Source organism: Phoca vitulina, unplaced genomic scaffold (assembly GCF_004348235.1).
Source record: "Phoca vitulina isolate PV1807 unplaced genomic scaffold, GSC_HSeal_1.0 scaffold13, whole genome shotgun sequence".
Classification (NCBI taxonomy): Eukaryota; Metazoa; Chordata; class Mammalia; order Carnivora; family Phocidae; genus Phoca; species Phoca vitulina.
In genome coordinates, this window is record NW_022589716.1 from 5,230,214 (window position 1) to 5,258,212 (window position 27,999).

General features: G+C 49.1%; 1 protein-coding gene across 1 annotated transcript; it reads right to left on the reverse strand.

The window, feature by feature from the left end:
- Window positions 1-384: 384 nt before the first annotated feature.
- On the reverse strand, window positions 385-27,139 carry LTF (lactotransferrin). The gene is made up of 17 exons (XM_032412177.1): window positions 26,998-27,139; window positions 20,675-20,838; window positions 18,393-18,501; window positions 17,884-18,066; window positions 17,466-17,613; window positions 16,463-16,518; window positions 14,842-15,020; window positions 14,182-14,356; window positions 13,217-13,371; window positions 12,021-12,111; window positions 11,025-11,072; window positions 10,287-10,442; window positions 8,505-8,646; window positions 5,229-5,296; window positions 3,096-3,280; window positions 1,976-2,165; window positions 385-596 (listed from the first exon to the last, which is right to left on the reverse strand). Exons 1-17 carry the CDS (start codon window positions 27,038-27,040, stop codon window positions 562-564), a joined length of 2,127 nt encoding a protein of 708 aa, XP_032268068.1. The 5' UTR covers window positions 27,041-27,139; the 3' UTR covers window positions 385-561.
- Window positions 27,140-27,999: the final 860 nt, after the last annotated feature.

Genomic DNA, 27,999 nt, shown 5'->3' on the forward strand with positions numbered 1-27,999 from the left:
AAGGCCAAGGGACAGAAGGTCGTCACCTCTCCCTATGATGCCTGTATTATTTGTACATTTGCTGTACCTGACAGAATTTATTTAAAATACCAAATACTCAAAACTCTTTGTGATATCCAGTTTTTTTCACTAATGCCTTGATTCCTACTCCATATTCCCTGCCCCTGCCCTAGAAACACACGCACACACACGCAAACATCCATGTGAACAACTAGCCGATGCCCTTGGGGAAACTAGCTGCTGGGCCTGTCCTTTGCTTCCAGAAACTGCGGGACAGAGGAGGCCCTGGACCTGGAAAACGCAGAACGAAAGGCCAGCTGCGCCGGCACTTGATCAGACACATGATTTCAGCATAAAATCTAGAAAAGATGAATGACGCTTTACAAGGAATGAAAATCAAGGGTCTTTCTCATTTTATTTATTGTGAGGATGACAGCAGGGAGCTGGGAAAGCAGATGATTGGCCAGGAAGGGAGAAGGCCCAGCACCTCCGGGAAGGGCCGAGAGCAGCGAGGGGCTGAGGCGCCTCAGGAAGGGAGGCCAGGCCGTCTTCTGGCAGGTTTTATCTACTCAGGAAGGCGCAGGCTTCCAGAAGCGCTGTGGGACATAACCAAAGCAGGAGATTCAGAAACTTATCTTTTTTTAAACCAAGAGATCAATCAAGGACTGAAGTACTGAAACACAGACCTTCCCCTGTCTTCTCCCACCAACCCTCGGCCCGTGCTTGCTCCCCTTGCCCCCCCCCCCCCCGCCCCCGGGGCCTCCTCCTAACGGCAGCCACCACGGCTCTGGCCCTCACTAACCCCAGTGACTTCCTGCCTTGGCCCAAGTGACACAGGACCCACCCCCATTTGCCTCTAACTGAATCAACTGTCACACTCAAGTCACAAGACACAGATGGTCCTCAGATGGGATCAATCAACTCGCCCGTCTTCAGGCAAATCTGTCTGAGGTGGTGTTCACCTACTCGTGCACTCAGGCATTCACAAATACTCGCTGAGGCCCACTTTGTGTGAGGCACTGTGCTAAGTGCGGGGTCCAGCAGGGACACACGGGCCCTGACGTCACAAGAATAGCCCTGCAGCCTCTTTGTCAGAGCAGAGTCCTCGGACCACCTGATCACAATTCCCCGAGATGCTGGTTGGTAAAGAGCGGTGACAGTATTGACATTTGGGGCCAGGGAACTCTTTGTTGGCCAGGCTGTTCTCTGCTTTGTTTAGCAGCATCCGTGGCTTCTGCCCACAGACACCAGCTGCACCCCCTAAATTGTAAGAATCAAAAATACCTCCAAGCATCGTCCAATGTCCCCTGGTTCGGGGCGGGGGGGGACCTGCACCTAGCTGAGAAGGACTGATACAGAGCTTCTTGGCCCCACCCCATCCCTGGGCCCCCACCACCCCGAAGCCTCCAGTGTCTGATGAGGTACCAGAAACGGGGCTCTGGGTGACCCCCTGTGCAGGGGAGGCGGTGCACATTGCAATTTTAGAATCACCGCCTGGAGCCTTACGACACTTTGCAATATCTTATAAATGTTTTTAAAGGAGCAAATTATTTGTCAATACATTTTCCTGGCTAAGATACTTTCTGAGAATTTGTATTCTCCACGGCTGGTATTCATGGTAACTGTCTAGAGACCAGAATTTGTATATATATATATACACACATGTATGTGTATGTACATGTGTATAAGCCTATGTACATATACCTACATACATATACACACTTCATTCTACTGGATAAAATGAATCACGGTTTCTAAAACCCACGACAGGCACTATCAGCATTATAAAAATTTAGCATATGACCACTGCCTTATTTTTCTCTGTCTTTCATCTCATCCGGGACGCTGTAACTTCCTGAGGCAGCGGGATAGTACATCGCCCTTTTTTATTCCCATCTTCATTCCTAGAATGCCTCCTGGCCCTGCAACCTCGCCACCCTCACGCATGCTGGCTCCTCCGGGGCGTTGCACTTACGGGAGCTTGAGCACTGTCGCAGATTGGCAACGGCCGTGACGTAGGCTGATCCCAAATATTCTTCGTACGTGTTTTTGCCCTGGAGTCTGGCCAGGCACTCCGTGTTGTCATTGAACAGAAGGTTTTTGGTTTCAGACAGGAACAAGCAAAACTCTCTCGGGCATTTAGCTCCGTTTCTTCCAAACTGATCCTGTAGTAACAGGGCAGACGGTAAGGGAGCGGCCGAGGGAAACAGGAGAACGTATGGATTGGGAGAGGCCAAGGACATCTCTTCCATCCAGGCTCAGCCCCGGGAAGCCCAGGGAATGAAAGGAGCTGAGTTCTAGAGGTTTTCCACCGCTTGGCTGAGCCTTCCCCTGCCCCATGTCCTCCTGCGGCCCGTGCCCCGGTGGGGGGCAGATCCACCGGGTGGTGCCTGGGCCCCTCACTACTCCTGATCTCACCTCCCGCCATCTTTCCCTCCTTGTCCATCTGTGGCCTCTTCCCGTAGAACCTCTGGGTGGCTAGATGACAGCTGAGGATTTCTGAGCTCTCCCCCAAAAGCTGATCACCTACAGCACTCTGAGAGGCCAGCTCCAGCAGACAGACGGTCTGCACTGGAAATCGTCTCTGCCATTGATCAGGTCATGGCCTTGGGCGGGTGGGTCACTTAGCCTCCTCTGCAGGGCGAGAGCAACACAGCTCCGTGATGGACCCCCTCTTGCCAGCATCAGTGAGTGTGCCACAGTGAGGTTACTGTGCCCATTATTGCCATTCTAGGGCCTTTAAAGCAACCTGGACACAAGGTGTTCTAATACAAAACTAGAAGCTCTAAAAGAGAATCACAGACTTTAAGGAAATGGCATGGGTCCCTTCAAACCACTTCCCACAGATAGCCTTCAATCTACAGAAGTTCCGGGTGTGTTGTGTCTAGAGACACATGTGGACGCCTCTGTGGTTCTCATCACTGAGACTCTGGGTAGCTCCTCGGCATGAAGCGAACACGATCAGCACCAGCGTCCAGCAGCGGGACAGGAGAGGGGGGCTCTGGACGGGCTGCTACCCCTTTGGCACTGTGACCGCCCCGCCTCGCAGCAGCCTGAGCACGTAGGAGAAGGCAGGAGGCCCTGGTCATCCACACCTGTTGGTCGAGCAGCACCTCCTTTAAGTGTGTTGCCTTATCTTCCCGAGATACCACAGCGTGGTTCGGAGCCATGGCCAGGTGGCATCTCTTAGCCTCCGTCACGGGCTTCCGGGTGCCATCGAGGCAGAGCAGCTCAAAGTCCTCCAGCTTCAAATCCTTAGCCCAGGCCTCAGGGTTCCCGCCTGGGGAGAGAAAGAAAGGCGGCATCAGTCAGGTGGGTCGGACGAGTCCACTGGCCTCTCTTGAAATGCACACATGCGGGTCGCGGGGATGCGAGGGAGAGGGAAGGAAGTTTTGTCCGCACAAGCTATACAAACTTCAAACACAGCAAACGTCGGTGCCGCTTCCATACAAGCAGACAGGATCCAGGAACATAAGGGAGCGAAGCCCTGACACATTCTACAACGTGGATGAGCCCTGAAAACGGGATGCTCAGTGAAAGAAGCCAGTCACAAAAGGCCACGTGATCCCATTTCTGTAAGACATCCAGAATAGGCAAATCTACAGAGACAGAGAGGAGACTGGGGGTTGGCAGCTCTGGAGGCGTGGGGAAAGGTGCCAGGGTACTTTATGGGGCGTTCTAGAGTGTTCTAGAATTGGACTGGGCTGGTGGGTGTGGTGCTCCGTGAATGTGCTAGAGACCACTGAATCCCACACTTGGAATGGGCAGATTTTTATAGCACGAATTATATCTCAAGAGAGCTATTAATTTTTTAAAAAGAATGCCCTCCACCTGTGCCCTATTTTCCAGTGAGTTCCAGAAAAAGAATATCTGGTTTATGTTCAAGAAGAAAGTGTTTTGTCCTTCCGTTCATATTCAAATGCTCTTAGTGTATAACCAGACAAAGGACAGGAACTTCTACAAGTTTATCGAATATGTTCCATTAATTAAAAAAGATAGTTGTGAAATCGCGAAGAAACTTACACTGAAATCTGACATCGCTCTAGGGGATCGAGAGTACACTTATCGTGATGAGCACTGAGTCATGCACAGAAGTGTTGAATCGCTATACTGTACACCTGAAACAACTATCACACTGTATGTTAATTATACTTCAATAAAAAAAAAAAACTGACATCAATCAATCCCTGGAGATCACTTAGATTAATGGTTCATAAATTCAAAATGGAATTGTATGCATGTCTGTGTGTGTGCAAACACAGGTTCAATGTTCAGGCCCCTGCTTCGCTCCTTCTGCCCCCTCTTCCCTCAAAAACAAAACAAAACAGAAACAAAAACACTTTATCCATTCTCTTGGCTTTGTCTATTTGATATTGAGATCACTCCAAATTTTTATGTCTGTCCTCAGTCCCTCTCCCAAGAGACATGGGGAGGATCAGAAGAAGGGAGGAGGGGCTGTGACTGCCGATATTTGAAGGACAGAGGCAGAAGGTCGAGGAGGTTCTTTCTCAGAGGCTGAAGTGGCTAGTCATCTGCTGGGGACCGTGGGGGCCAAGTGGGGGTTCAGGAGAAGGCTGCAGTTTGGAAGGTGGCCAGATGGCTTGGGGGGCTGAAGTTGGCAATTATTATTCATCTTCCATTATCTGTACCTGCCTGTGACTTTGTCCCCAAAGACTCCCAAGGAGTTTCCAAACGTAGGGCTCACACAGGTCCGAATGAAGGCCCTTACTTCCTTTTTTTTTTTTTTTTAAGATTTTATTTATTTATTTGACAGAGAGAGAGATAGCGAGAGCAGGAACACAAGCAGGGGGAGTGGGAGAGGGAGAAGCAGGCTTCCCGCCGAGCAGGGAGCCCGATGTGGGGACTCGATCCCAGGACCCTGGGATCATGACCTAAGCCGAAGGCAGACGCTTAACGACTGAGCCACCCAGGCGCCCCCTTACTTCCTTTTTTAAAACTATGGGACAGGGAGATGGTGTGCTTCTGAGGTTGACTAGACAAAGTCAGGGAGACATTTGCTATTGAGGATGGCTGGTGTGTGTGTGTGTGTGTGAGAGAGAGAGAGGGAATTTGGTTTCAAAATCAATGTGACACTCACAGACATACCATGTGGCATAACGAGGTAAAGAATTTTCGAAGTCACTTGATCCAAACCCTAGAACAGGTTATAACAGCTTCTCATTTGCAAACCTGAATACTGAGACGTGAAAGGGAAACACTTCGCTTACCATTCGTGTTCTGCAAGACAGTGACGTCTTTCACAAATGCGACGTCTCCAGCCCTCTCCGCCAGACACCTAAAATGTTCCAGAAAATAAACACATTGCCACAAAAGAGAAACTATTAGGGTTTTCATAAATATTTGTAATATAGATTCCAAAAACTGAAACACAGGAAGAAACAGGGAACAGATAAAGATAAATATTTCCAGGAACTTATGGTTTAAAATGGTAGCTTGAACACATGCGTTTGTGAACCTTCCCTGCTTCTACAATCCCAATAAAATGACGTTAGTGAGATTGCTGGGGTTTTTTACATTAGCAAGTTTTTTTAAGCCAGAAACCGTGAGCAAGAGGAGGGCAGGAGGGGAAGAGAGAAGGTAATACTGACAACATTTGGAAGGCGGAGAGCAAATCAATGAGCTGTAATTGACCCAACAGAGCAGAAACAGCTTGTAATGTATGCTGAAAGTGAGGGAAGCCCAGAAGAACTGAGGTGTGCTACAGAACTCCAGAAAAGCTCATCAGCTAGAAGCACCAAGCACCATGAAAGTGGCTGAGACAGGAGGACCGGATAGAGTGTGTATAGACATGGCTTACGTGCCCTCCTATTCCATACGGATGGGAGGTGGCTCCCCACCTCCCCCAAGCAGAGCACTGAAGGTTTGTTCGTGAGAGATTGAACCTGAACAACATTAAAGACAGAGAGCCAAGCACAGTGGAGAGCAGAGGTCCAAGACTGACATCGGAGAGTGGTTTGAGTATCTATATTCTGGAAGGTTAAATCATAACCTCTTTCCCCCACTCAGCCTCCCTCGAAGCATACGAGATGATTCTTTCTCTGGAAAAGCTGATCAATCCAAGAAAAATTCCTGTAGATTCTGACATGGGGAAACTCCACGGTGAAATGACACAAACCAATTGCCCCAAAGGTGAGACCCATAACCAAGCCAAGACGTGGCACCCGATGCAAAACTCACAGCGCTAGTGTTTCATTCTTAAATATGGACATGGTCAGAAACCACTGAGGAAATACTGGAAAAAATGTAGACTGAAAAAATGTAGCTAAGGGGCGCCTGGGTGGCTCAGTTGTTATGCGTCTGCTTTTGGCTCAGGTCATGATCCCAGGGTCCTGGGATCAAGCCCCGCATTGGGCTCCCTGCTCAGCGGGAAGCCTGCTTCTCCCTCTCCCACTCCCCCTGCTTGTGTTCCCTCTCCCACTATCTCTCTCTGTCAAATAAATAAATAAAATCTTTAAAAAAAATGTTTAAAAAAATGTAGCTATTATACTCAGAAAATACAGAGACAGTACAGGAGAGAGAATAAAACTTTTTTTTTTACTATAATGAGTATCATTAAAGAGATGAAAGAAAGTGTAGCATTCATAAAACAAGAACAAGAAGCTCTAAAAAAGGAGCAGTCAGAACACAAACTGTTCTTAGAAAATAAAAGATCATCATAAAAATTCTCAAAAATGATATATTGATTAAAAGGTTAAGCTGAAGAAGTATCCCAGAAACCGGAAGATAAAGAAAAGCAAATTATAAAAAATAAATAAGAAGAAAATGAAATGATAACCCAGGAGTCAATAATTTAAGAATTAAGGTTTAAAGAGAAATCAGAGAAAACAGAGTAGAAATTATCAAAGAAATAATGAATTAAAATTTCCCAGAATGGAACAACTTGAGCTTCCAGATGAAACAGGCCCACCAAGTGCCCAATCCAAAGGATTAAAAGGGACTCACATAAAGAAATATCAGTGTGAAGTTCAGAACATTGGAGACTTTTTTTTAAATTATTTTTTAAAAACTCAGAAACTTCTTAAGAAACTTGTTTTTTAAGCATTTTACTTTTGATAAATCTCCAAATGAATTTTTCCTAAAAAGTATTTTTCATTCATTGTTAAATCTCTGTAAATTTAGAGAGAAATACACATTTAAGAGAGAAGTATAGGTGTCTGATTTCTTTACTCTTCACAAAATATTCTTTGTGTCAACCTGTGCATCTAAGATACTTCCTAACCCTCCTAAAGCTCATTCTCTCAGAACAAGGAAATTACAAATAAATTGAAAACTCAAAAATCAATTTTTTTTCAAAAAGGAAGAGTCATATACAAAGAATCAGGAATCCAAAATGGTATCAGATTTCTCAACAAAAATTCTAGATTTAGAAGACAATGGATTGATGCTTTAAAATTTTTGAACTTGCTGTAGTTTCTGTCTTTTTGTTACATTCTAGATAACTTTTTCACATATCTTCCTTAATTCTCTTTTTAGCTATGCCTAAGCTGTTAAACTGGTCAACTGTGTAGCTAATTTCAATTGCTATATTTTTTCCTTTCCAGAAGTTCAAGTTATTCTTTTATAAAAAAAAAAAAAAATACTACCTTGTTTTTTCTGATGGATGTTGCTTCTAGTAACTTTCCCCCTGTGTTTTTAGTTAATATTATTATAGTTACTTTTGACTGTGTACTGCTCATTGTTATCGAGACAGGATTTTTGAGCAATCGTTGAAGCCTAACCTGAAGGTGCTGTCTTTCAGGCAGGTTTCTAGAGGGGACCACTTTTAAAAATATTTATGAGTTGAGAATTTCTGGACCATTCTAGGGGATATAAGTTTGAGCTGCAAATCCATGCAGGAGATGGCTCATGCTTTCTGTTTCTCAGGGATGGTGTGCATTCTCCTCCCTGTTTTCTTCAGCATCCAGCAACTTGATGCCCTCAGGAGTAGGTGTGGAAATTACTTCTGATTCACTCCTACCTTAAAGGTGTATGTAACCTCTGTGTTCAAGTTTGTCACGACCGGTAAATGTCCTCAGGACAAAGTGAACACTTAGCTCTCTGAATTCTTATTCTCCCTTAATAATCTTACTACTTTGTCATTTATTCGGGGGGGGGGGGAGGGGGCGGTTGGCGGCTACAGGAAAGAGAAGTCTTGCCCATAAAATTGAATTGTAGAAAGGACGTAAGAGACCACCAAACACGACCCATTTGATTTTGAGGAGGAGGACACTGAGGTCCACTGAGGCTAACTTTGGCCCCAAGCCCTGGGGAGTAGCCCAGCAGAGCTGAGGTCATGCAGCCCCGTGGGAGAAGCCCTGTGGCAGCCTCCGGGGAGGAATGGAGGAACCCTCAGGGGTTCAGCCTCTTAGTGGACCCCCAGGCTGCCCCCTGGCTCTGCTGTGACAGGTCGTATCTGTCTCCTTAGAAATGCACTGCCAAGATTCTGGAGGATGAGGGACGAAGGACGGGGCCCTACCCTGGGCAGGCTCAGCCGCAGAACTCACCTGAAAGCCCCAGTGTAGCCAAAGTATCTCTCACTGTTGTTGGGCACGCACTTGTTCTCACCCTTCTCATCGCCAATGCACAGTGCACAGAGATTGGACTTCGGGTCAGACCCAGGGGCACAGCTCTGGCTAAAGAATTCATCTGCGGTGAAGGAACACGGGAGTCAGCGCTTCCTACCTGAGTCGAGACAAGAGGCCTCTCTACCCAGCAGACCATGCAACCTGGGTTGGGTTCATTCTGTGGCCCGGGATGGACAGCACACACTCGCTGCCACACACAGCCACGTGCTACCACCCACCGCGGGCCCAGCAGAAATCAGAAGAGCTTCACGCCAGAGGCACCGACAGGAAGTCTGCCCAGGGACTGACCAGAGGGTCCCACTGTGACAGCCTCGGGCTGGAAACTCAACCGATGAATTTGGCGGCAACTCGCGGCAGAACCTGCAGGCCGCCCTCCAGGATCTGATGTCCACTTTCTTCAGAAATAGAAACCCTGCTTTTTACCTGGGTGCCTGGTCCCTTAGAATAAAGACCGGCCTGACCAGATGCCCTGTGGCTGGTACAGAACTCACCAGTGAGTTCCTTAGAAACACCCTTCGAAGACAGTTGGCACAGGCCCTTCTCCCCTTCTCCTTCCTTCTGCACACGGCATGCAGAAGCGGGCACTCAGCCTCCAGTTGTGACATGGGCCATGAAGCAACCTTGAGCGTGGCAGCCATGCAGGTCGCAGCCAGATGTCTGAAACCCGGGTCTCTGACACCATGTTGCTGTCACAGTAGCTCTGGACAATCTAACCTCTGGGTTTCACTTACATGGGGAAGAAACCTCTGCTTGGTTAAAGTCTCTGCTACTTGGAGTTTTCTCTCCTGGCCACTGAACTTAATCTGAACTAACTCACCGTGTGATTTGACCCACGTTCAGGAGTTAACGTGGACTTATATGGGTGAAGGAGAGAGGACACGGTGGGGACAAGAAAGTCCTGTCTCGATGAGCAGCTGGCACCCATTACCAGACTCGTGCGGCGCCAGCCCCTGGAAGAGCCACACCGTGTGGCAACCTCCGGAGAGGCCCAGGGAGCACCAGCTAAGGTCCCCCCAGCTCGGAGGCAGCCACGGGGCTTGGAAAGGGCGACAAAGGTGAGTGCAGAGCCCCACGGAAGTCTGTCCGAGCCAGGCTCCCAAATCCACTCAAAATGCAGCAGCGCCCCCCTCAGGGAGACGCCTGCACGAGAGGCGAGCCCCACACTTCCACATCAGCAGGCCCGCACAGGTGGGGCACGGCTTACACATGGGGTGGGAGCATGGCACATGGCAGGGAGAGAAGGCCCCAGAAGCAGGCGGAGCCAGAACCCTTGAGCTCTTATTTGGTTTCCTGGCGGTGTGGAGGAAGAAGTCTCCCTCCTGAGGCAGGCAGGTGCCTTTCCCCAAATTAGGAAGCCAGTGCCTACGAGAAATTTGGATCCAGCGCGCCAAGAGATAAAAAAAAAAAAAAAAAAAAAAAAAACATCTGTACTTCTCAGAACCTGCATCTATTCTTAGGGTGCAGAGAAGCAGACTGATCCTCCAGTTTTTTATCTTGGGGGGGTGGCTGGGGCAGGGGAAGTGTGGGGTAGAGACCCACTCGATGCTGCTCTGTCTGCAGGGGGAAGCCACACGGACAAAGTGCTCACCCCAAAAGAGGCCTGCAGGCCACAGTCGGCCTGCCCCTCCCCGCCCCCACCCTTCCCTGAGGTCCCACAGCTCAGAGCCCCCACCCACCCACGACTCCCTCAGGACGCCTTACCGAACTTGCAGGAGCCTGTCTGGTTGAAGAGCAGGCCCATGGGGATGTTCCAGCCTGCAGTCCTGCCCACGGCTGTGTGGCAGGACTTCCTGCCTCGCAGAGATTTCCAGGTGAGACCGGCATCTGATCTCCTGACAACGGCCACAGCAAGGTACCCTTGAACCACAGAAGAGACGAGAGGGGGCTGGCATCGACTTGAGCGTAGCTGTCTGCAGCCTGAGCCAAAGCAAGTCGAGGAGCGCCCCCAGGTGGTGATGCTCCCGGATACCTAGCCATTGTCAGAAGCTTAAGCGGCTGCTCTACGTGAAGGTGAGACTGATCTAGGCTATGAAATGAAGAAGTAGGACAAGCTGAGCCTTTAAGTGATTGCCAGGAACCGTCCCTGACCAGCCACACATCATCCCTGAGTTATACACCGCCGTGATATGGGAGCCGCTGGGCGAGTACAGAGCTCTTCTGAATCGGGGACAAGCATGGGCTCTGGCGGGAGGGCGGGGGTGATGCTCAGAGCACGGGATGTAGCGCAAGAGACCTGGTTCAACTCTGAAAGTTCTCTGCCAAGTGTGAAGGTCAGTAGAAGATTCATTACAATTACTCATCTATGAATTCTCTGCATCTCCAAAAGAACTTAAGGCTTCTCCCGCTGCATCTCTGTGAGTTTTTTTAGAGTTCCTGCCACCTCCTCGGGCAACGAGGATGACTTGCCCTCGACCCTAAAATGAGCAGGTTCCAACTCACCTTCCACCGGTCTATCCACACAACCTGCTTTATTAGGGTTCTGTGATTCTGAAAGGACAAAAACAAGCAAAATGTCATTAAGCACTGAGCTTTGTTGAGAAGTTGCAAACTTTTAAATCTCAGCGATGCAGGATCAAATCCGAAGAGACTGTGCAGTGGTCCAGGGACCAGAAAGGCATCTGTGTGTTCATGGATGCTCACGGCAGCTCGTTCACAGCGGCCCCTGGCTGGACACCACCCAAATGCCTCTCCACCATAGGAGGGACAAATAACTGTGGTCGAGTCACACCACAGAACACCGTACAGCCACGAGATTCAATATTCTTTGGATGAATAGCACAAACGTTAACACCGTAACACAATGGAGAGACGTACAAAGCACACGCCTCGCATGTAAGGTTTAAAAACAGGCAGAACTCTTCTGTGCCATCTGAGGTCAGGGGTCATTACCCTGGCTGGAGTAAGGGGGCTGGTGGCAGGAGGGCACCCGGGGCCACGTGGAACTTGCTGTGTCTCAATCTGGGCACTCACACAAGGGGATGTATCAGTTCGTGAAATATCACTGAGTTGCACACCTATGGGCACTTTTCTGTATGTATATTATACTTTATTCAAATATTTTTTTAAAGATTTTATTTATTTATTTGAGAGGGAGAGAGCAGGAGTGGGGGCCTGGGCAGAGGGAGAAGGAGAAGCAAACTCCCTGCTGAGCAGGGAGCCCAATGCGGGGCTCGATCTCAGGACCCTGGGATCATGACCTGAGCCGAAGGCAGACGCTTAACCGACTCAGCCACCCAGGTGCCCCAATGCCTTTTTTTTAAATGAAGAGGAGGAAACCAATCTATGCTCTGTTGCTCCTCAACACAGCAAGCTGTGTGGGTAAAAGCCCCTTTCCTTTATTCTTTCCCCCGATTCTCCTGTTTGACTGCATCCATCCATCCATCCATCTCCCACGGCCCAGCGGAACAGACCAGAGAGGACACTCCCCTGACTCACTTTGGTTCTCTGCCAGGACAGGCACCAAACCGCACTTGCCCGCAACATAGATAAGGCCTCCATCCAGGCTCAGGGCATCAGCTTTTCCTTTCTGTAAAACCAAAGCAAATCGTCAGCACCATGCAGTGAGGCTGTCTCCCGTCCCGCCTGTCTTTACGGTCTCTAAGAGCGTGGCTTCATGTCAGAGAATGTCAGGTGTTCCCATAAAGCAGCAGAAAGAGACCGGGTTTGTTTGAATGGAACATCCAAGGAAAGACTACGTGCACTATGGATTCTCTACCAGCCTCACACGCCTTTCATGCTGTCACTTCCAATGCAGAGACCACGCACAGGCAACACTGACCCTCTGTCCTCCAAGCACTCTTGGGACGCCCTCCTGGACCAGCCTCTCTCACTGAGGAGACGCATGGGCTGCATCCCGTGGGCACTAAACTCAAAGTGCTACACAGAAGTTGTTCAACGTGGGGCGCCTGGGTGGCTCAGTCTGTTAAGCGTCTGCCTTCGGCTCAGGTCATGATCCCAGGGTCTTGGGATCGAGCCCCATGTGGGGCTCCCTGCTCAGCAGGAAGTCTGCTTCTCCCTCTCCCTCTGCCCCTCCCCCTGCTTGTGCGCTCTCTCTCAAATAAATAAAATCTTTAAAAATTAAAAAAAAAAGTTGTTCAACAAATGAGCAGGAATGACTGATCCGCCTCACCCTGGGAATGAACAAGCCTGCTCCCCAACATCGGAACATAGATTCATCAAGACTGCAAACTCCCTCTTCAGGTCAGTAATAATTCTTTTGACAGCTCTACTAAAAATATCTGGAGACGTGGCTGAAGATTTCTATTCAGGGATGCAGCACCACGGGGTTATAGGTAATAACGAAATAAGGGGACAAAGCAGACTAGGATCACGACTAAACCGAGCCACAGACACAGGAAAGATACCCTAACCTCATTTTTAAGTGTTTTCAGAGAATACATCTTCACGTGGGAAAATGGCCACGACATACCGTCAAGTGACAAGGACTCAAAGCCTGCGGAGCTGGTGCCATCCAGGATGGTTGCGGGCCTATGCACTCACGCACCAAGAAATCCGGGGCTGGGGAACTATCATCCCCCCCGCCCCCCGAACGGCGGTGTAGCTCTGCTAGTTGTGTTCGCCCTGCTACCTGTCGATGCCTCCCTGGCCCCCTGCAGTAATCGCGCCCCTACCTGGACCAGCGCGATGCAGTCCTCGCCGCTGGGCGCCGACTCGCAGCTCACTTTCCCGCCGCTCGCGTGTCTCCACTGCTCACACTTGCGCAGCTCGTCCGTGCCCACCGCGCACCAGGCCACCCGCGCGCGCCGCTCCGCCGCGTCCGAAGCCTCTGCGCACAGGGACGCGGCCGTCGTGGGGCCCAGAGCCCGGCGGGGACACCCCGGCGCCCGCCCGCCACCCGCCGGCCCAGGGAAGCAAGCGCCCGGGCACCTGCGGCCCTCCCCCTCCAGCCTCAGACGCGCAACCCCTTCTCCAGGCGCGCGCAACCCCGGCTTCTCATTCCCCTTCCTTTGGAGACTTCCTCGGCTTCTAATCCACCCTTCGAGCCTTAGTGCAATGACTTGCCTAATATCTCGGTCCCACGGGATAAAAGCTCCAGGACACAGAGACAGTGGCAGTCCCAGGAGCTGGCCTAGGGGGCGTTGAGCCCAGCCCTGAACTCCCCTAGGGCAGTCACCACCATTAACTACAGTGAGGTGTCCTGGAAACACCCCCATCCCTCCACCTCCCCACTGCACCCAGGAGAGGAGGAGCCATGGCTGAGCTGGCCCACTGTGGTAGCCGCCAGGTGCAGGGCCCCAGGCCAGACGTGGTGTCCACCAGGCCTTGGGGTTCATCCCTGGAGGCACCCTGGCTCTCTTGGTTCCTGTGCATATATCTTACTTCATAGGAGGCACGTTGATTGTTCTGTCAGGGCTGGGGAGCCTGATGTAGATAGACAAGGACATAGAACAGCATTGGGCGCCTGTCACAGGAGTTTGGACATATTAAAATGCCCTGGCTTGGTTGATGGAACACTGGCATCTGCCTCCAGTGGAGAAGTGACCACTCCAGAGCAGGGTCCTTCCTGGAAGGCCTCCCCCGTGGCTTGCTGCCCCTGCACCAGCCTGCCCCTAGGGCCTGCCCGGGCCTCACTCACTTTCCTTCAGCCCCTGCAGGGCATTGATGTAGTTGAAGCCAAGGTACAGCTCAGAATCTATATTCGAGGGGATCCTCGAAAACCCAAGGGCGGAGTCTCTGAACAGCAGATCCTTCTCCCCTTCAGGGGAGCCGAAGAGCTGGAATGAAGATGACTTGTCTTTTCCAAACTTTTCCTAATTCGGGAAAAATTCGAATTACAGTCTCAGTGGTAAATAGAGAGGAAAGAAAAAACACAATGTTGAAAAACAATTATCTGGAGCTGGGGGATGATTCTGAGAGCGGGAGCCTTAGTTCACTTCCTCCTGTGCAGGGAGCCAGGCGCCATCCCTGTGACAGGAGCTCAGCTGTGGCTTATTCCTTAGAAAGCTGCTAGGGTCCAAGCACCTTAGGGTCCTGAGAATACGACCTCATCCTCCCTCTGCTTCTGCTCCAGCTCACGAGACACCGTTCATCAGTAATGCTGGGGAGATCTTTATTGTTTCTGCTGTCCAGAGCACAGCCGAGTTAGGAAGTTCACTGAATTTCTTAACTTTTGTGCAGAGAGGCTGCAGAGCGACTTCTGGAGCAGCAGGAGATTAGGGAAGGAAGGAATCTCCCCACACCGAATCCAAGCAGGTGGGGAGGGTGTCGGGGGATGGGGGGGAGGGGGGATGGATACCTGTGCCTTCTGGAGAAGCTCCCAGATCAAGTCCTCCTTGCCATTCACGCTCCGGGCCACAACAGCATGTGAAGGGATCCGGGCCAGGTGACAGTTCTTGAAAGCGTCCACGGGCTTCCGAGCGTTGTTTAAGCAGAGCAACTCATACTTGTCCTGGTCAGCCTTGTTGGGCAGGTTCTCTGGAGGAAGGGTGGAAGTGAAGGGGAGCCCAGATGCGCCCACTGGAGGCATTAACCATGAGCTACCGTTGCCCTCTTACCAAAACCTCTACTCTCCCTGACGCACTCTGCAAAACTGGGGGGTCAGAAAGGTAGTGGATTGCTCCAGAACATTCAAAAAAGAAAGATAGTGCCCAGAAAGCCTTGGGGGCTAAGCCCAGTGTTCCTCTGAGTCAGACAGGCTGCTCTGGGATTATTAGGACTGCAGCCAGGCCAGCCAAGGAGGGGGGGCCAGCCCCCATCTGTTTCCATGTGGCAGAGGCAACCCCAGGTAGCCAGCCAGGGGGCGATGCCTCACCCACCTCTCTAGAAAGAATAAAAACTACAAACACTTTTAAGGCAGGAAATACAGTTGAATCGCTTCCCAACATTGGGTGTTATCAAAAGAAAGGGAAAGAAGACTGTTTTTATGAGCGAGGTCAGCCCGATTTGGAACTGCTAATGTATCTCGTACATAAATTGCTTCAGGATACATAAAGTGACAGGAACCTGCCCAACTCATCTTACGAGATTAGTACAACCTTGATCTCAAAATCAAAGAGAGAAGTACAGAAGAGAATTACAGGCCTTTTGTACTTACGAACATAAAATGCATCAATCTCAAATATACATTAGCTAACTCAGTCTGACAGAGTATTTTAAAAACTAATAGATCAGGATTAAGTTTTGTCAATTTATTCCATTAACGAAAGAATGGCCAGTCATCAAAAAAGCTGAAGCAATGCACGTCCTTAATGGAGTAAAGGAGGAGAACCATGAGATCATCTTAATAGTAATAGATGCAGAAAAAGCATGTGTATGTTCAACATCTACTTGTGTTTGTTTGTTTGTTTTTTAGTTTCAGAAAACTAGTAATATGGAGAACTTGGTAAAGTTCTTGACCTTGACAAATGCCATTTATCACAATGGCTACAGCAAAATCATACTAACAGAAGAAAATGTAAGCATGCACTTCAAATCTGGTGGACTCATTCCGTGGAGCATTCCTCAACTGTTAGAACCACTGAACTAGACATACACACAACATAGATAAATCTCTAAAACAAAATGCTGGGGGGGAAATCTGGGTAGTAGCATGGTTTCTAATGTTGAAACGTCTGTGGTCTTAGAACCCAAAAACACAAGGGGCGCTCTACATTTTGCAAGACCATATACGTCTCGAAGGACCCGTGTCAAGTACCGTGGCAGGGCTGTCTATGAGGAAAAGAAAGGCAGTGGGTATGGTGGGTTTAAGGAAAAATGATTGTTTAAAATAGGAAATAACAGGACATAAGAGGCATGCCCTGAAGGGAACCTTGACAATAGTGTGCCAAGAGGTGAGGAGTTCGATTAGCTCAATACTCAAAATTATGAGAGAATAAAATAAAAGGAGGAGTGCCCGTGGCTGTCCTCCTGCCTCTTACCAAATACTGTACTGTCCCTGACAAATGCCACATCTCCAGCCCCTTCTTGCAGGCACCTGTGGAATGAGAAAGCACCAGAAGGGTCAGCACGGAGCGGCCCTCCCCAACTTCTTCCTCGTGCATCCCAGGAGAACAGGGTCCTAGGGCTTGTCTCCTGTGGGTGTCCGGCCCACGGAGGTCAGGGCTCTGAGGCTTTGGAGCACCCCATCTGGGGAGGGGTCAGGAGCCACCCCCAGGTAGATGGTGAGGAAGAATGGCTCAGGTGCTGGCCAGAGACAGCCCCCCCCCCCACCGCACCTCCTCCTGTGTTAGAGGCTGAAAGGGCAAAATGGGTCTTTCTATATAAAAGGGTTTGAAGCCTCTACACCAGAGAGTAAAATCTGAGTATCCTCGACCATGTGGTTCTCCCTCCCAGGACTGAGTGGTGGCCGGCAGACAGGCAGGCCAAACTGCCTGAGCGCAGGAGGCAGATGGGGGAAGAGAAGCAGCCTCAACCTCAGCCTCAGCACGGGGGCAGAGGGTGCTGGGGGCAGTCGGGCAGAGCTCGCTGTCTCCCAGCCAGGGTAGAGGCCCGTGCGGAGAAGACCACATCAGCCCGGACACTCCAGCCGTCCCGCCGGGAGCGTGGGACTGGTCATCTCATGACAAGACCCCTGCAGTTCCTCTGTGGTTAGGGAGAGGGCGGAAGTCCGCAGGGGAACCCAGGACATCAGAGGGCAAAGCCAGACTCAGGGTTCTCCAGGGAGAAGGAATGACCACTGCCGGGGGCAGGGGGAGGGATGGCTCACTGGGGTGTAGAGGTGAGGGGCACCTGGGGGGGCCCAGGGGTGGGGGCTGGAGGGGCACGTGCTCCGGGCAAAGTCAGTTCGCTCTTTGGACTCAGTACTTCTGTCTACACGGCAGTGGGAGAACCGGACCTGCTCTGTGGGCCGGGCCGGCGGGTTGAGCTGTATTTGGGGCCAGAGAAAAGGCCTCCGTGGAAGAAGAGGGCCTTCTCACTCACTTGAAGGCACCAGAGTGGCCGAAGTATGGTTCCTGGGTGGAGCAGGCACACTTCTTGCCCTCCGTCCCCGCACACAGGCGGCATAGTTGGGGGTACCGTCCCTCATCCGCGCAGGGCACGCAGCTGGCAGAGAAGAATTTGGCCGCAGCTGTTGGACACAGAGAAGTAGACCACACAGTGTGAGCCAGCCCGGCCACAGCTCATCACACCTCCCAGCGTCACTCCTGCGGGCAGAGAGCCACCTCCCCCACCCCCGCTGGACAGCCTCCCTCGTGAGGCTGGGAGCACAGAGATGCACTTGGCCCACGGCAGACTCGGCTGCCACCTCCCAAGGGCCGCCTTGGGCTCATCGCACATGTTTACCAAGTGGCCTGGAGACCCGTGACAGAGATGGCCCACCATCCCCCAGCCACCTCACCTTCCTCAAGGGGCTCGGGTGGCCCTTTCCAGTTTAAGAACGGACGAAGGGTACCCATGGGGATGTTCCATCCAGCCGGCATGCCAAGGCCTGTGTGGCAGGACCTCACGCCTTGCAGTTGGTTTAGCTGGAAGTTGGTGCCCTTCTTGGCTATGGCCACAGCATAATAGTGGATTCGTTGCTCTGCAAAGGGACAGAGAGAATTGAAAGCTCTTAGCCTGAGAATTTAAAGGCTTAGAGGGAGAAAAACAGCCCACCTTGACCTTGCCCGAGTGGAAAGGGGAGCCGTGTTGCTGCCTTTTCCTCTGGCCTGCTCTGTTTCCCCTGGGAGCACACGCATGTCCTCCCCCAGTGGGTGGGCATCTGGCCTGAAGAGCCCAGGGACTCCATCCCCTGCAAGGGGGGCGCTATCTGAGACCCCACCTCTACAGCTCAGCCCCTCTGACTGCACAGAGCCCAGGGCCAAGGCCAGGGCCACCCCAGTTTCTGGGTCTCCAGGGAGAACTCACTTTCTTGGGTCCCATACACCTCAGCCACTATGGGTCGCAGTTTGTTGGGACCCTGGCCTGCCTCAAACACCAAATCACCGTCCAGGGTCACAGCATCTGCCTTGTTTGCCTGAAAGCAAAGACACCAACCAAGCTTCAGGAGACAGCCCGCCCTAACCCAGGCCATTTGATTCCAGGAGGTCACAAGTCTCCGTGGCTGGAAGGATCTTCAGAAGCGTTGCCTTTCGGTCATGTTCACTCATGTCCTGTGAGAGGTGTCCTCCTCTGGGGCCAAGGGTCCCTCCTCTGGGGCCCTGCGTCAGCTCAACTGCTTTAACTCCTGGGGTTGCTATGTTGGCTCTTTTGTGTGAGCCCCCCTGCCTGTATTGGTCGTTCATTTCAGCCATTTCTATCTAAAGTTGTTTATTCTAGATGCTTCCTCCCATTCTTTTGCTCTATGTTTATTTCTTTTAAGTTCTTTTTTATCGAACAGAAAATAGAACTATTACGCTATCTTAAGATTATCATAGTAAACCATGTGCATCCTCTTTGGCATATTACTTCTCATATACTTATATATTTCTTATATTTGCAATCTGATAGAGATAATATTTGGTGGACTGCTTTACTCATCTAAAACAGCATGACATTTTCTTACTTCTGCAGCCTTTATTGATTTGATTGACCTCATAAAATTTTATGATAGCGTGGTTGTTCCATAGTTTATCAAATGATTCCTTAAATGTTCAGCACTTTCTGTTTTTGCTGTGATATCTATGCTTTCATGGATCGTTTTGTCCTCATAAATTTTTTTTTTCCTTCTGATGACCTGGTGCCTTGGATAGGCATCTGAGGGTGGGATCACAGACAGGGAGCATGTTTATCTTCATGGCCCTGGCCACTGTTGTTATTCTGCCTTCCAGAAGATCTGTAATGTCAATTTAGAATGCCACCAATCACGAAGATCAGTTTCACTATAAAATCACCAGCAGGACTGGCTTTCATTTTATTGCTATTACTTTAGAAAATGCAAGTGCTAACAAATTGCTTAAGTGTGTATTCCTCTGGTTACTAAGGGAAACATTTCCTATTTTTAGTAATTATGCATGCCCTCTTACTAATGCTCGGTTCATATCATTTTTCATATATGACCCTACATTTCTTACCAGGTTGAATTAGTTCTTTAGAGCATACAGTAAATAGCAAACCCTTGTCAGAGCTGGTACATATTCATTCTGGTGCTTTCTAAATTTTTTGGTTAAATGTTTTTAATGGCTATAAATTAAATTTGTTATGTTTTTCAATCTGTCAGTTTACTTCATGATTTAGTTCATTGCTTAAAAGCTACGAGAGTTCTTGTTCTCTAAAGTTCTGAGAATTAAACTGTCCCTTGGTTCTTCAATAATAAATGTTTTATTTCCAACCATGTCATTTGATGTGTGGTATGTAGAACTGATTTCGAAGGGGGCTTTTATTAAAAAGGCAGATTTTGCGACCTCATCACAGGTACTCGGTTGAATAGGTTAGAATAGGGTCTAAGAATCTGCATTTTAAACCAGCAGGGTATGCTGGTGCTCTTTTTCCCCCATGCCACAGTCATAAAATAATAGCCTACAACACTGTTCAAACTAGATTTTTCCCCTACATACTGTTTCGATAACTCTAGATATTATTAGAAACTTTGACACAAATTACCCACTCTGTGCTAGAGTCAAGTACCCACAACAATGGCACAGGGCAGGGACACAGAACATATATGTTGAGTGAATGAGTAAAAATTATTTCAGTAGATCTTATATCTCAAAAAACAAAAGGAATCTGAAATCATCCGGAAGTCATGATTCCCTTTTCTCTCCCTCTGGAAACGTCTTGCACGAATGTCTGTCCAATGCCCGGTGCCCTGGCCAGCCCTTCCCCAGCAATGTGATGTGGTAACTACAGACCAGCTGAGCTTACTTTGCTCAGGTTTGGCAGTAATGATCTTCTGGAGGTTTTACCTTTCAGAGGGACCGTGACTTTTGCCAGTGTTACATATTCATCCAATGTGACTGCTTCTGTGTTTGCAACAGCTGTTATTAACAATCTGAGTTGCAACCCCAGATTCCCCACACTTGGTCTCTCCACTTTGAAATGTTAATATCTGCTTTCAAAATAACCTTGTGTCCTATGAGGAAGGAACACTCCCAACTTACAGGTACCCGGAGAGAAAAGCAGAGGAAGTAGGGGAAAACACATTTCCTATTTCACTCCATTTCATTCCCTCCATTCAGTTTGGTCCCACCCAACACATGGCACTGACTTACCTTGATGGCCTGGATACATTGTTGGCGGGAGGTTCTCTTTGTGCAGGAGACAGTGGGGCCACCCACGTTTTTCATATTCTGTTGGAATTTGAAGCATTTTGCCCACTCTGCTTTTGATATGGTGCACCACCGAACATTTTTCGTAGGGGTGGCCAGACACAGCCCTGGGAGAGAGAAACCAAGGAGTCAGGGCTCAAGCACTGCCCATGGGAGACACCGCCTCACCCTTTGACAGGGTTTTCCAGACTCCTCCATCTCTCTGCTCCTCCCCTTTCCTCTCCATTCAGTGCCAAAATCAGGCCACTCTCCTCGAGTGGAGGTGTCCTGATGGTCTAATGAGCATTCTCTGCTGGCTGGAGGGCTGTGATTCTCAATAAATGAAAGGAGATAGTCAGAGCCTCTGGATTATTTTCCTTCCTGTAACTGACACATTTCCTACCTCTAAAAAATGACAATGACCTTTTGCCTCAGTTTGTGAGGTCTTCCATCTGCTCTGCCCCCCTTGAAGCTGAGAGATGGGCAGGAAAGGGATTACTGTTCCTGTTTTGTTAATGTGGAAACTGGCTCTTGAGGAGGCTGAGTGATTGGCTGCTCAGCAGTGGCAAAATCCAGCCTAGAATCCAGGTCTCTCTAGACTGTTGCATCGACAAGAAACTCCCCAGATGATGCCAAGGCAACTAAAACACACCTGACTCCTTGTCAGTAGCTACAGGAAGTGGTGTACCAAATGGGTCAGCATGCCTGAGTTACCACCATTCACCTCTGTATCAGAAAGACTGGTTCTCCTGCTGAGACTGCCTTGTTGGTGGAATCCATGCAATTAGGAAGGAGGCTGGACCAGATTTGCTCACAGCCCTTAAAAACCATGTCACTGAAAAACTTATAGTGAACATTATATTAAAATGGTGAAAGACTGAATGCTTTTCCCCTAAGATCAGGTATCCACTCTCAGTTTTTCTATTCAACATAATACTTGAGATCCTAGCCATAGTAATAAGGCAAGAAAAAGCAATAGAAGACACCCATACTGGAAAGGAAGGAGTGAAACTCTCTTTGTTTGCAGATTACATGAACCTCTATGTAGAAAATCCTAAGGAGTGCGCAAAATGCTATTAGAACTAATACACAAGTATAACAAGGTCACAGGATACAAGATCAATACACAAAGAGCAATTATATTTTTGCATCTAAGCACTGGATGATCCAAAAATGAAATTAAGAATATAATTCTATTCAAATAACATCAAAAATAATTAAATACTTAGGAAAATATTTAACAAAACAGATGTAAGATTTGTACACTGAAAATTATAAAACTTTGCTGAGGGAAATTAAAGAAGATCTAAAAAATGGAGAAACATTTGTGTTCATGCTTTATAAAACTCAATATTGTTAAGATGGTAATTCTCCCTAAATTGATATAGAGAATCAACACAAATACTCTCAAAATTCTGGCAGGCCAGGTTTTTTTTTGTTTTTTGGGGTGGGGGGGCGTAGGAATTGACAAACAGATTCTAAAATTTATATAGGATAAATAAGTAAATTGATATAAAATAGCCAGAGCAATTTTATGTAATTTATATTTACAATTTATTTTTATATAATTTATTTTATATAATTTATATTCAATAGTCAAAACAATTTTGAAAAAGAAAAAACCTATTGCAATTTTACTTCCTAGTTTCAAAACATACTATAAAGCTACAGTTATCAAAACAGTGATTAGCATAAAGACAGACATATAGATCAATGAAACAGAATTGAGTCCAGAAGTAAATCCTTATATTTACATTCAATTGATTTTTTACAACACTAAGGCAATTCATTGGCAGAAGGATAGTTTATTAACAAATGGTGCTAGCACACAGATATCCACATATAAAAAGATTAACTTAGAGCCCTACCTCACACCACACACAGAAATGAACTTGAAGTGGATCATAGAATTTAGCGTAAGAAATAAAACAATTAAACTTTTAAAAGGAAGAACAAGGGAAAAACTATGCAACCTTGGGTTAGGCAAAGTTTAATTAGCTATGACACCAAAAGCACAGTCCATAAATGAAAAAAAAACCATTAATAAATTGGGCTTATCAAAATTTAAAACTTTTATTTTTCAAAAGACAGTTAAGAAAATGCAAACACGGGGCACCTGGGTGGCTCAGTCGGTTAAGCATCTGCCTTCGGCTCAGGTCATGATCCCAGGGTCCTGGGATCGAGCCCCGCGTCGGGCTCCTTGCTCAGTAGGGAGCCTGGTTCTCCCCTGCCTGCTGTTACCCCCCTGCTTGGGCTTGCTCTCTGTCTCTCTCTCTCTGTGTCATATAAATAAATAAAATCTTAAAAAAAAAAAAAGAAAATGCAAACACAAGCAACAGGTTGGGAGAAAATATTTACAAAGAATTTGACAACTCAGCAAAGACAAACAACCCAATCAAAAAATAGGCAAAAGATACGAACAGACATTTCACAAAAGAAGATACATGAATGCTAATAAGCCCGTGAAAAGATGTTCAATATCATTAATCATTAGGAAAATGCAAGTTAAAACTACAATGAGATATTCATTCATACCTACTGGAACTAGTTCTAATAACTAAAACAGAGGATAACATATGGGTAAGGATGTGAAGTAATGGGACCCCTTGTACATTGTAAAATGGTGGAGCCACTTTAGGAAACAGGTCGGCAGTTTCTCAAAATGTTAAACATAGAGTTACCCTATGACCCAGCAATCCACTTCTAGATATATAACCCAAAGAAATAAAAAAACATATCCACATAAATACTCTTATATGAATATTCATAGCAGCATTATTCAGAAAAGCCGAAAGCTAGAAACAACCTGAAAGTCCAGCCACTGGTGAACGGCTAGAGAAAACGTGATACATCCACACAACAGAACATTATTTGGCAGTGAAAAGGAAAGAACTAGTGATATGGACCATGATACGGATGAGCCTCATTTATGCTAAATGAAAGAAACCGGACATAAGACATTACCTATTATGTGATTCTACTTGTATGAAATGTCCTAAAAGGCACATTTATAAAACAGAAAGTAGATTAATGATTGCCTGATGCGGGGGTGGGAATGAGAAGTAATTTTAAATGGACATGAAGAAGCTCATTAGGGGGTGGAAATGTACTAAAACTGATTTACAGTGATGGTCGTGCCACTTGGTAAAATTACTAAAAATCATTGAATTGTACACTTAAAATAGGTGAATTTGGGGGCACCTGGGTGGCTCAGATGGTTACACATCTGCCTTTGGCTCGGGTCATGATCCCAGGGTGCTGGGATCGAGCCCCACATCCGGCTCCTGGCTCAGCGGGGAGCCTGTTTCTTCCTCTGCCTCTCCCCCTGCTCGTGCTCTCTCTCTCTCTCTCTCTGTATCCCTGTGTCTCGAGTGAATAAATAAAATCTTTAAAAAAAAAAATAGGTAAATTTGGGGATATGTAAAATATACCTCAATAAAGCTATTACAAAACAAAACAAAAAAACAAAACACTTGATTGCAAAAGCCCCCTTCTCATTTGGATGTGCTTTAGAGTGGAACACTCAGCTCTCTGCCACCTGTTATTCATGAACCATTCCCTGCATAATCAGACCCACCAAAGTATTTGAAGCTTGCTGGGAGGGTTTGGTGAGGAGACCAATGGCTCCCAGGCCAGGTCTGCAGGGACTCAAGAGCATGCTGCCACAATCCTTCTCCACCAGCCATCGTCCCAGGAAATCCCGGGGGATGTAATCTAGCCTGAGGCTCTCATGGAACTGTCCTGCCATAAAAATTAACCCGGTCATATTCAGCCACTTGTGACCCAGTAGCATTTACTGGATGCCGTCTGTATACACAGCACTCTGTGTCATACAGAGGAACATGCAAGCAGACAAGACTAGATCTTACCTCCCATTTGGAGAGGCAGAAAGTCAAAAAAGAGGAAGCTAAGGATGATGAATGCTCTAGAAGAAACAAATACCAAACCAGAAGTGAGGTCCCCATGACCTCAGCCAGTAATCAGGGTGGTGGCAGTCCAGGAGGGTAAGAATAATGGCCCCATTGTTGCAAGCATGTTTTATGCCAGGTGCTTTACTCAGCACTTCACACCTTCTCTGTCCATTGATCCTCCCAACTCCCTGAACTGTCAGTGCTGCTAACACCCTCATTTCCAGGTCAGAAAATAGTGGCTTTGGCTAGTTATATGGCTTTCCCAAGGTCCCCCAAACTAATAAGTCTTGGGTCCAGGATTTGAACCTACGAAGTCAGACACAAAGCTAAAGTCTCTTACCACAAAAGCTAGCCTTCCTATTTAGGTTGGCTAGGTTAGAGATGGGCTGCAGTGGAGATGGGGTGAGTAAAGGGTTTGGGGTCAGATCATGGAAAGCCCTCAGTGCTGCTCCAAGGAGGTCTTATTCTAGAGGGAGTAGAGCTCTCTCGTGAAAGAGAGCAGAGATAAGAGTTCTGCCTAGAATGGGAGAAGGGTAGACTGAAAGCAGGGAACCAAGCAGAAAAGCAGTGGGAATGGACAAGGGGCAGGAACAGGGAGGTGGTGTCAGAAATTAGCTTGGTGACGGATGGGACCGGAGGGTGAAGAGGGAGAGCAAAACAGAAGACCAGGCTCCAAGGTGGGGTGGGGGGGCATGAATAGCGGCAGGAGTGGGGAACCCACGGGCAGAGTTGGTTTCTTCTCTTGGGAAGGGCTGAACCAGAAGACTATAAAGGACCACCGAGGGGTTTTCCAAGATCCACAGTCCCAGCCCCCAAAACACCAGGGCCTGAGTCAGAATGCACCACCCACTCATCCCTCCCCCTCTCACCAGCCACCTCCGAAGCCACACGTCCCCCTTAAGACCACGTGCTCTCTGAAGCAGGTCTGGGGCTGTATCCCCACCCCACCCTGAATCCTGTATCCCCACCCCCACACCTGAACTGTGTCAACCATTCAAATGCTGCCCCCCTGAGCCTGGATGGAATCTTCCTGAAAGTATGCATCCCCTGATTGCTTCTGTGCAGACATGCAGTGCCCTGACCTCAAGGGCAGGGGCCGGGATGGAGCTACTCTTCTCACCCCACCCAACCTCCGCCAGCCAGGATGCCCATGGGAGCAGGGCAAGAATCCCCTAGAGCAGGAGTCCAAGGCAACCAAAGATTCAAGTGAAAATGGAACCCAGGGGTGCAACTCTGAGCCCAGATCCTGCACCACAGCCCATGACCACCTCCAGGAAAGTAAGGTTTCCTGCTTCTTGGTCTCTCCCAGGTGGCCTCAACCCTGTGCTGTGCTCCCAGCAGGCTACAGGTCAGGGAGCAGAAGGGAAGCTGGTCCTGAGCAGTTGGTCCTGGCAGACCCAATCCTGCCTCAGAGAAGACAGGGATGACAATACCCATAGGAAGGACTTTGGAGAAGGGGACCAGAAGGTGGGGACAGGGATGGCTTCATGGTCCCTAGGTTTGGGGGTGTAAGCTCACTGTGCTCTCTATGACCCTTTTCCATCCAGGAAGCTCCCAGCTGGGAGTACATGCTCTTAGCCAGGAGGAGGCTGACCCGGGCTGGTAGGAGCCCAGGGAGGGAGGGGACACCTGTCGTTTTCCTCTGACCCCCCACATACTGCCTAGGCACTGATGCCCATCACAGCCCCCCACCACCTGCCCTCACACATTCACATCTCTGATGTCCATGACTGGCCAGTGCCCTCCGCACACCCCAGAAATTATTTCAGACAGTCCTAGTCTGGGTGCATTTCAAACCAGAAATCAATCATTTCTCTCTTAGACGCTCTGAAGGAGGGGTCCCCTCAGGAGGGTCTGGGCCACCACCCCCGCCTTTCTGCAGCGGGAAGCGCGTATGTATACCTCTGCCCGCCATTGGGCAGGTGGCAGCCAGCCTCCACCTCACAGCTGCGTGGGAAGACGGTTGGACTTTTTTTGTAATCGAAGAAACTAAGGCTCTGTCTCTCCCAAGTTACACAGTCCTTGCAGGAGCTGGGCTCTGAGCTCCAGTCTCCTGTGTGTCTTGGGCAAGTCACTCACGGTCTCTGGGTCTCATTTTCCTCCCATGTAAAAAGCCTGCCACAGTACTATGGGTACCAAAGTTCCGGGAGGGACACAATGGGACAGGGTCGCTTTGCGCAGCTCTAGGGACACCCGCACCGGCTCCTCTAAGCCCTGCTCTGGCTCCTCCCCTGGCAGGTGGGCGGGACGCGGCCGGGGGCGCAGGGATGGACGGGTGCGGGGAGGGGGAGTGGGGACGCAGGCACCCACCCACCGGGCGTCGGGGATGAGGGGGCGCCCACCCGGCAGGGCGCGCCCCCAGGTACCTGCACTCACCAAGGGCCCCGAGGAACAGCAGGGCAGGGAAGACTAGCTTCATTCTGGGCTCCTGAGGCGACTCTGGCGACCGAAGTCTCTGCCACCTGCGCCAGGCTCTGCACCCCTTTATCCAGGGCTTGGTGACCTCACCGGGTTTGCCCCGCCCTGTAGCCCAATAGGGATCCCCTGCCCTGAGCCCTCGCACCCCTCCTCCACTAGTTCCTGGAGGCCAAGAAAGGGGGGAGGGGGAGGGGAAACAGAAGTGGGAGGGGAGAAGGACCCGAGCCTCAGCAGCCTGAGCACCAGGAGAGAGGAAACCCGGCCCACAGGCAATCTCGTGCGCGCTGGTGCTGCGTGGTTACTGGGATGGGCTTTCTCTCCACCAGTCTGCAAGTCTCTAGGGATTCGTGTCTTGTCCTTGTCCTTCCTCTGGTCTCATTTCCTCCTAGACGGCTGGACATAGAGCAGGGATCCTAAGGTGAACATTTGTGATCATCCTGAACTGTGAGGCTCGCCTTTCCTTTCACAGATGGGTCTAAAGTGCCTGGGAGCTGCCTCGGCCTGAGATCAGCGTTGTGGGACAGCTAGCCGAGGTGATGGTCGCTGCCAAGAGTCTGCCCCAGGCTGCCCATGGGTCTCTCCCGGCCCCACTGAGACCACAGTACAGCTTCCAGAAAACAGAGCCAGAGGCCTCAGGGGAAGTGACCACCACCCAGGCCCAGTGGCTCTTTCCCTGTCCCCTCATTAACACTTGTGTCATTTTTCTTTTGTTTTGTGGTGGTATGAGGTGGGAGATGGGAACCTCGTTTTGATAAATGTCATATTTTGTCAACATAAGCTTACCTTATTTCAGGAAGGTGTTTTTCAACTCTAGGATTCGGCTGCCAAGAATATATCTTGTAAATACACTCCCATGATGCACAACGGCTCACATATGAGGGTTTCCAGGGCAATACTGTGTGTCATTAACCAACTGGAAGCAAATTAAACATCCATGTCTGGGGGCTGTCAAAGAGTGTG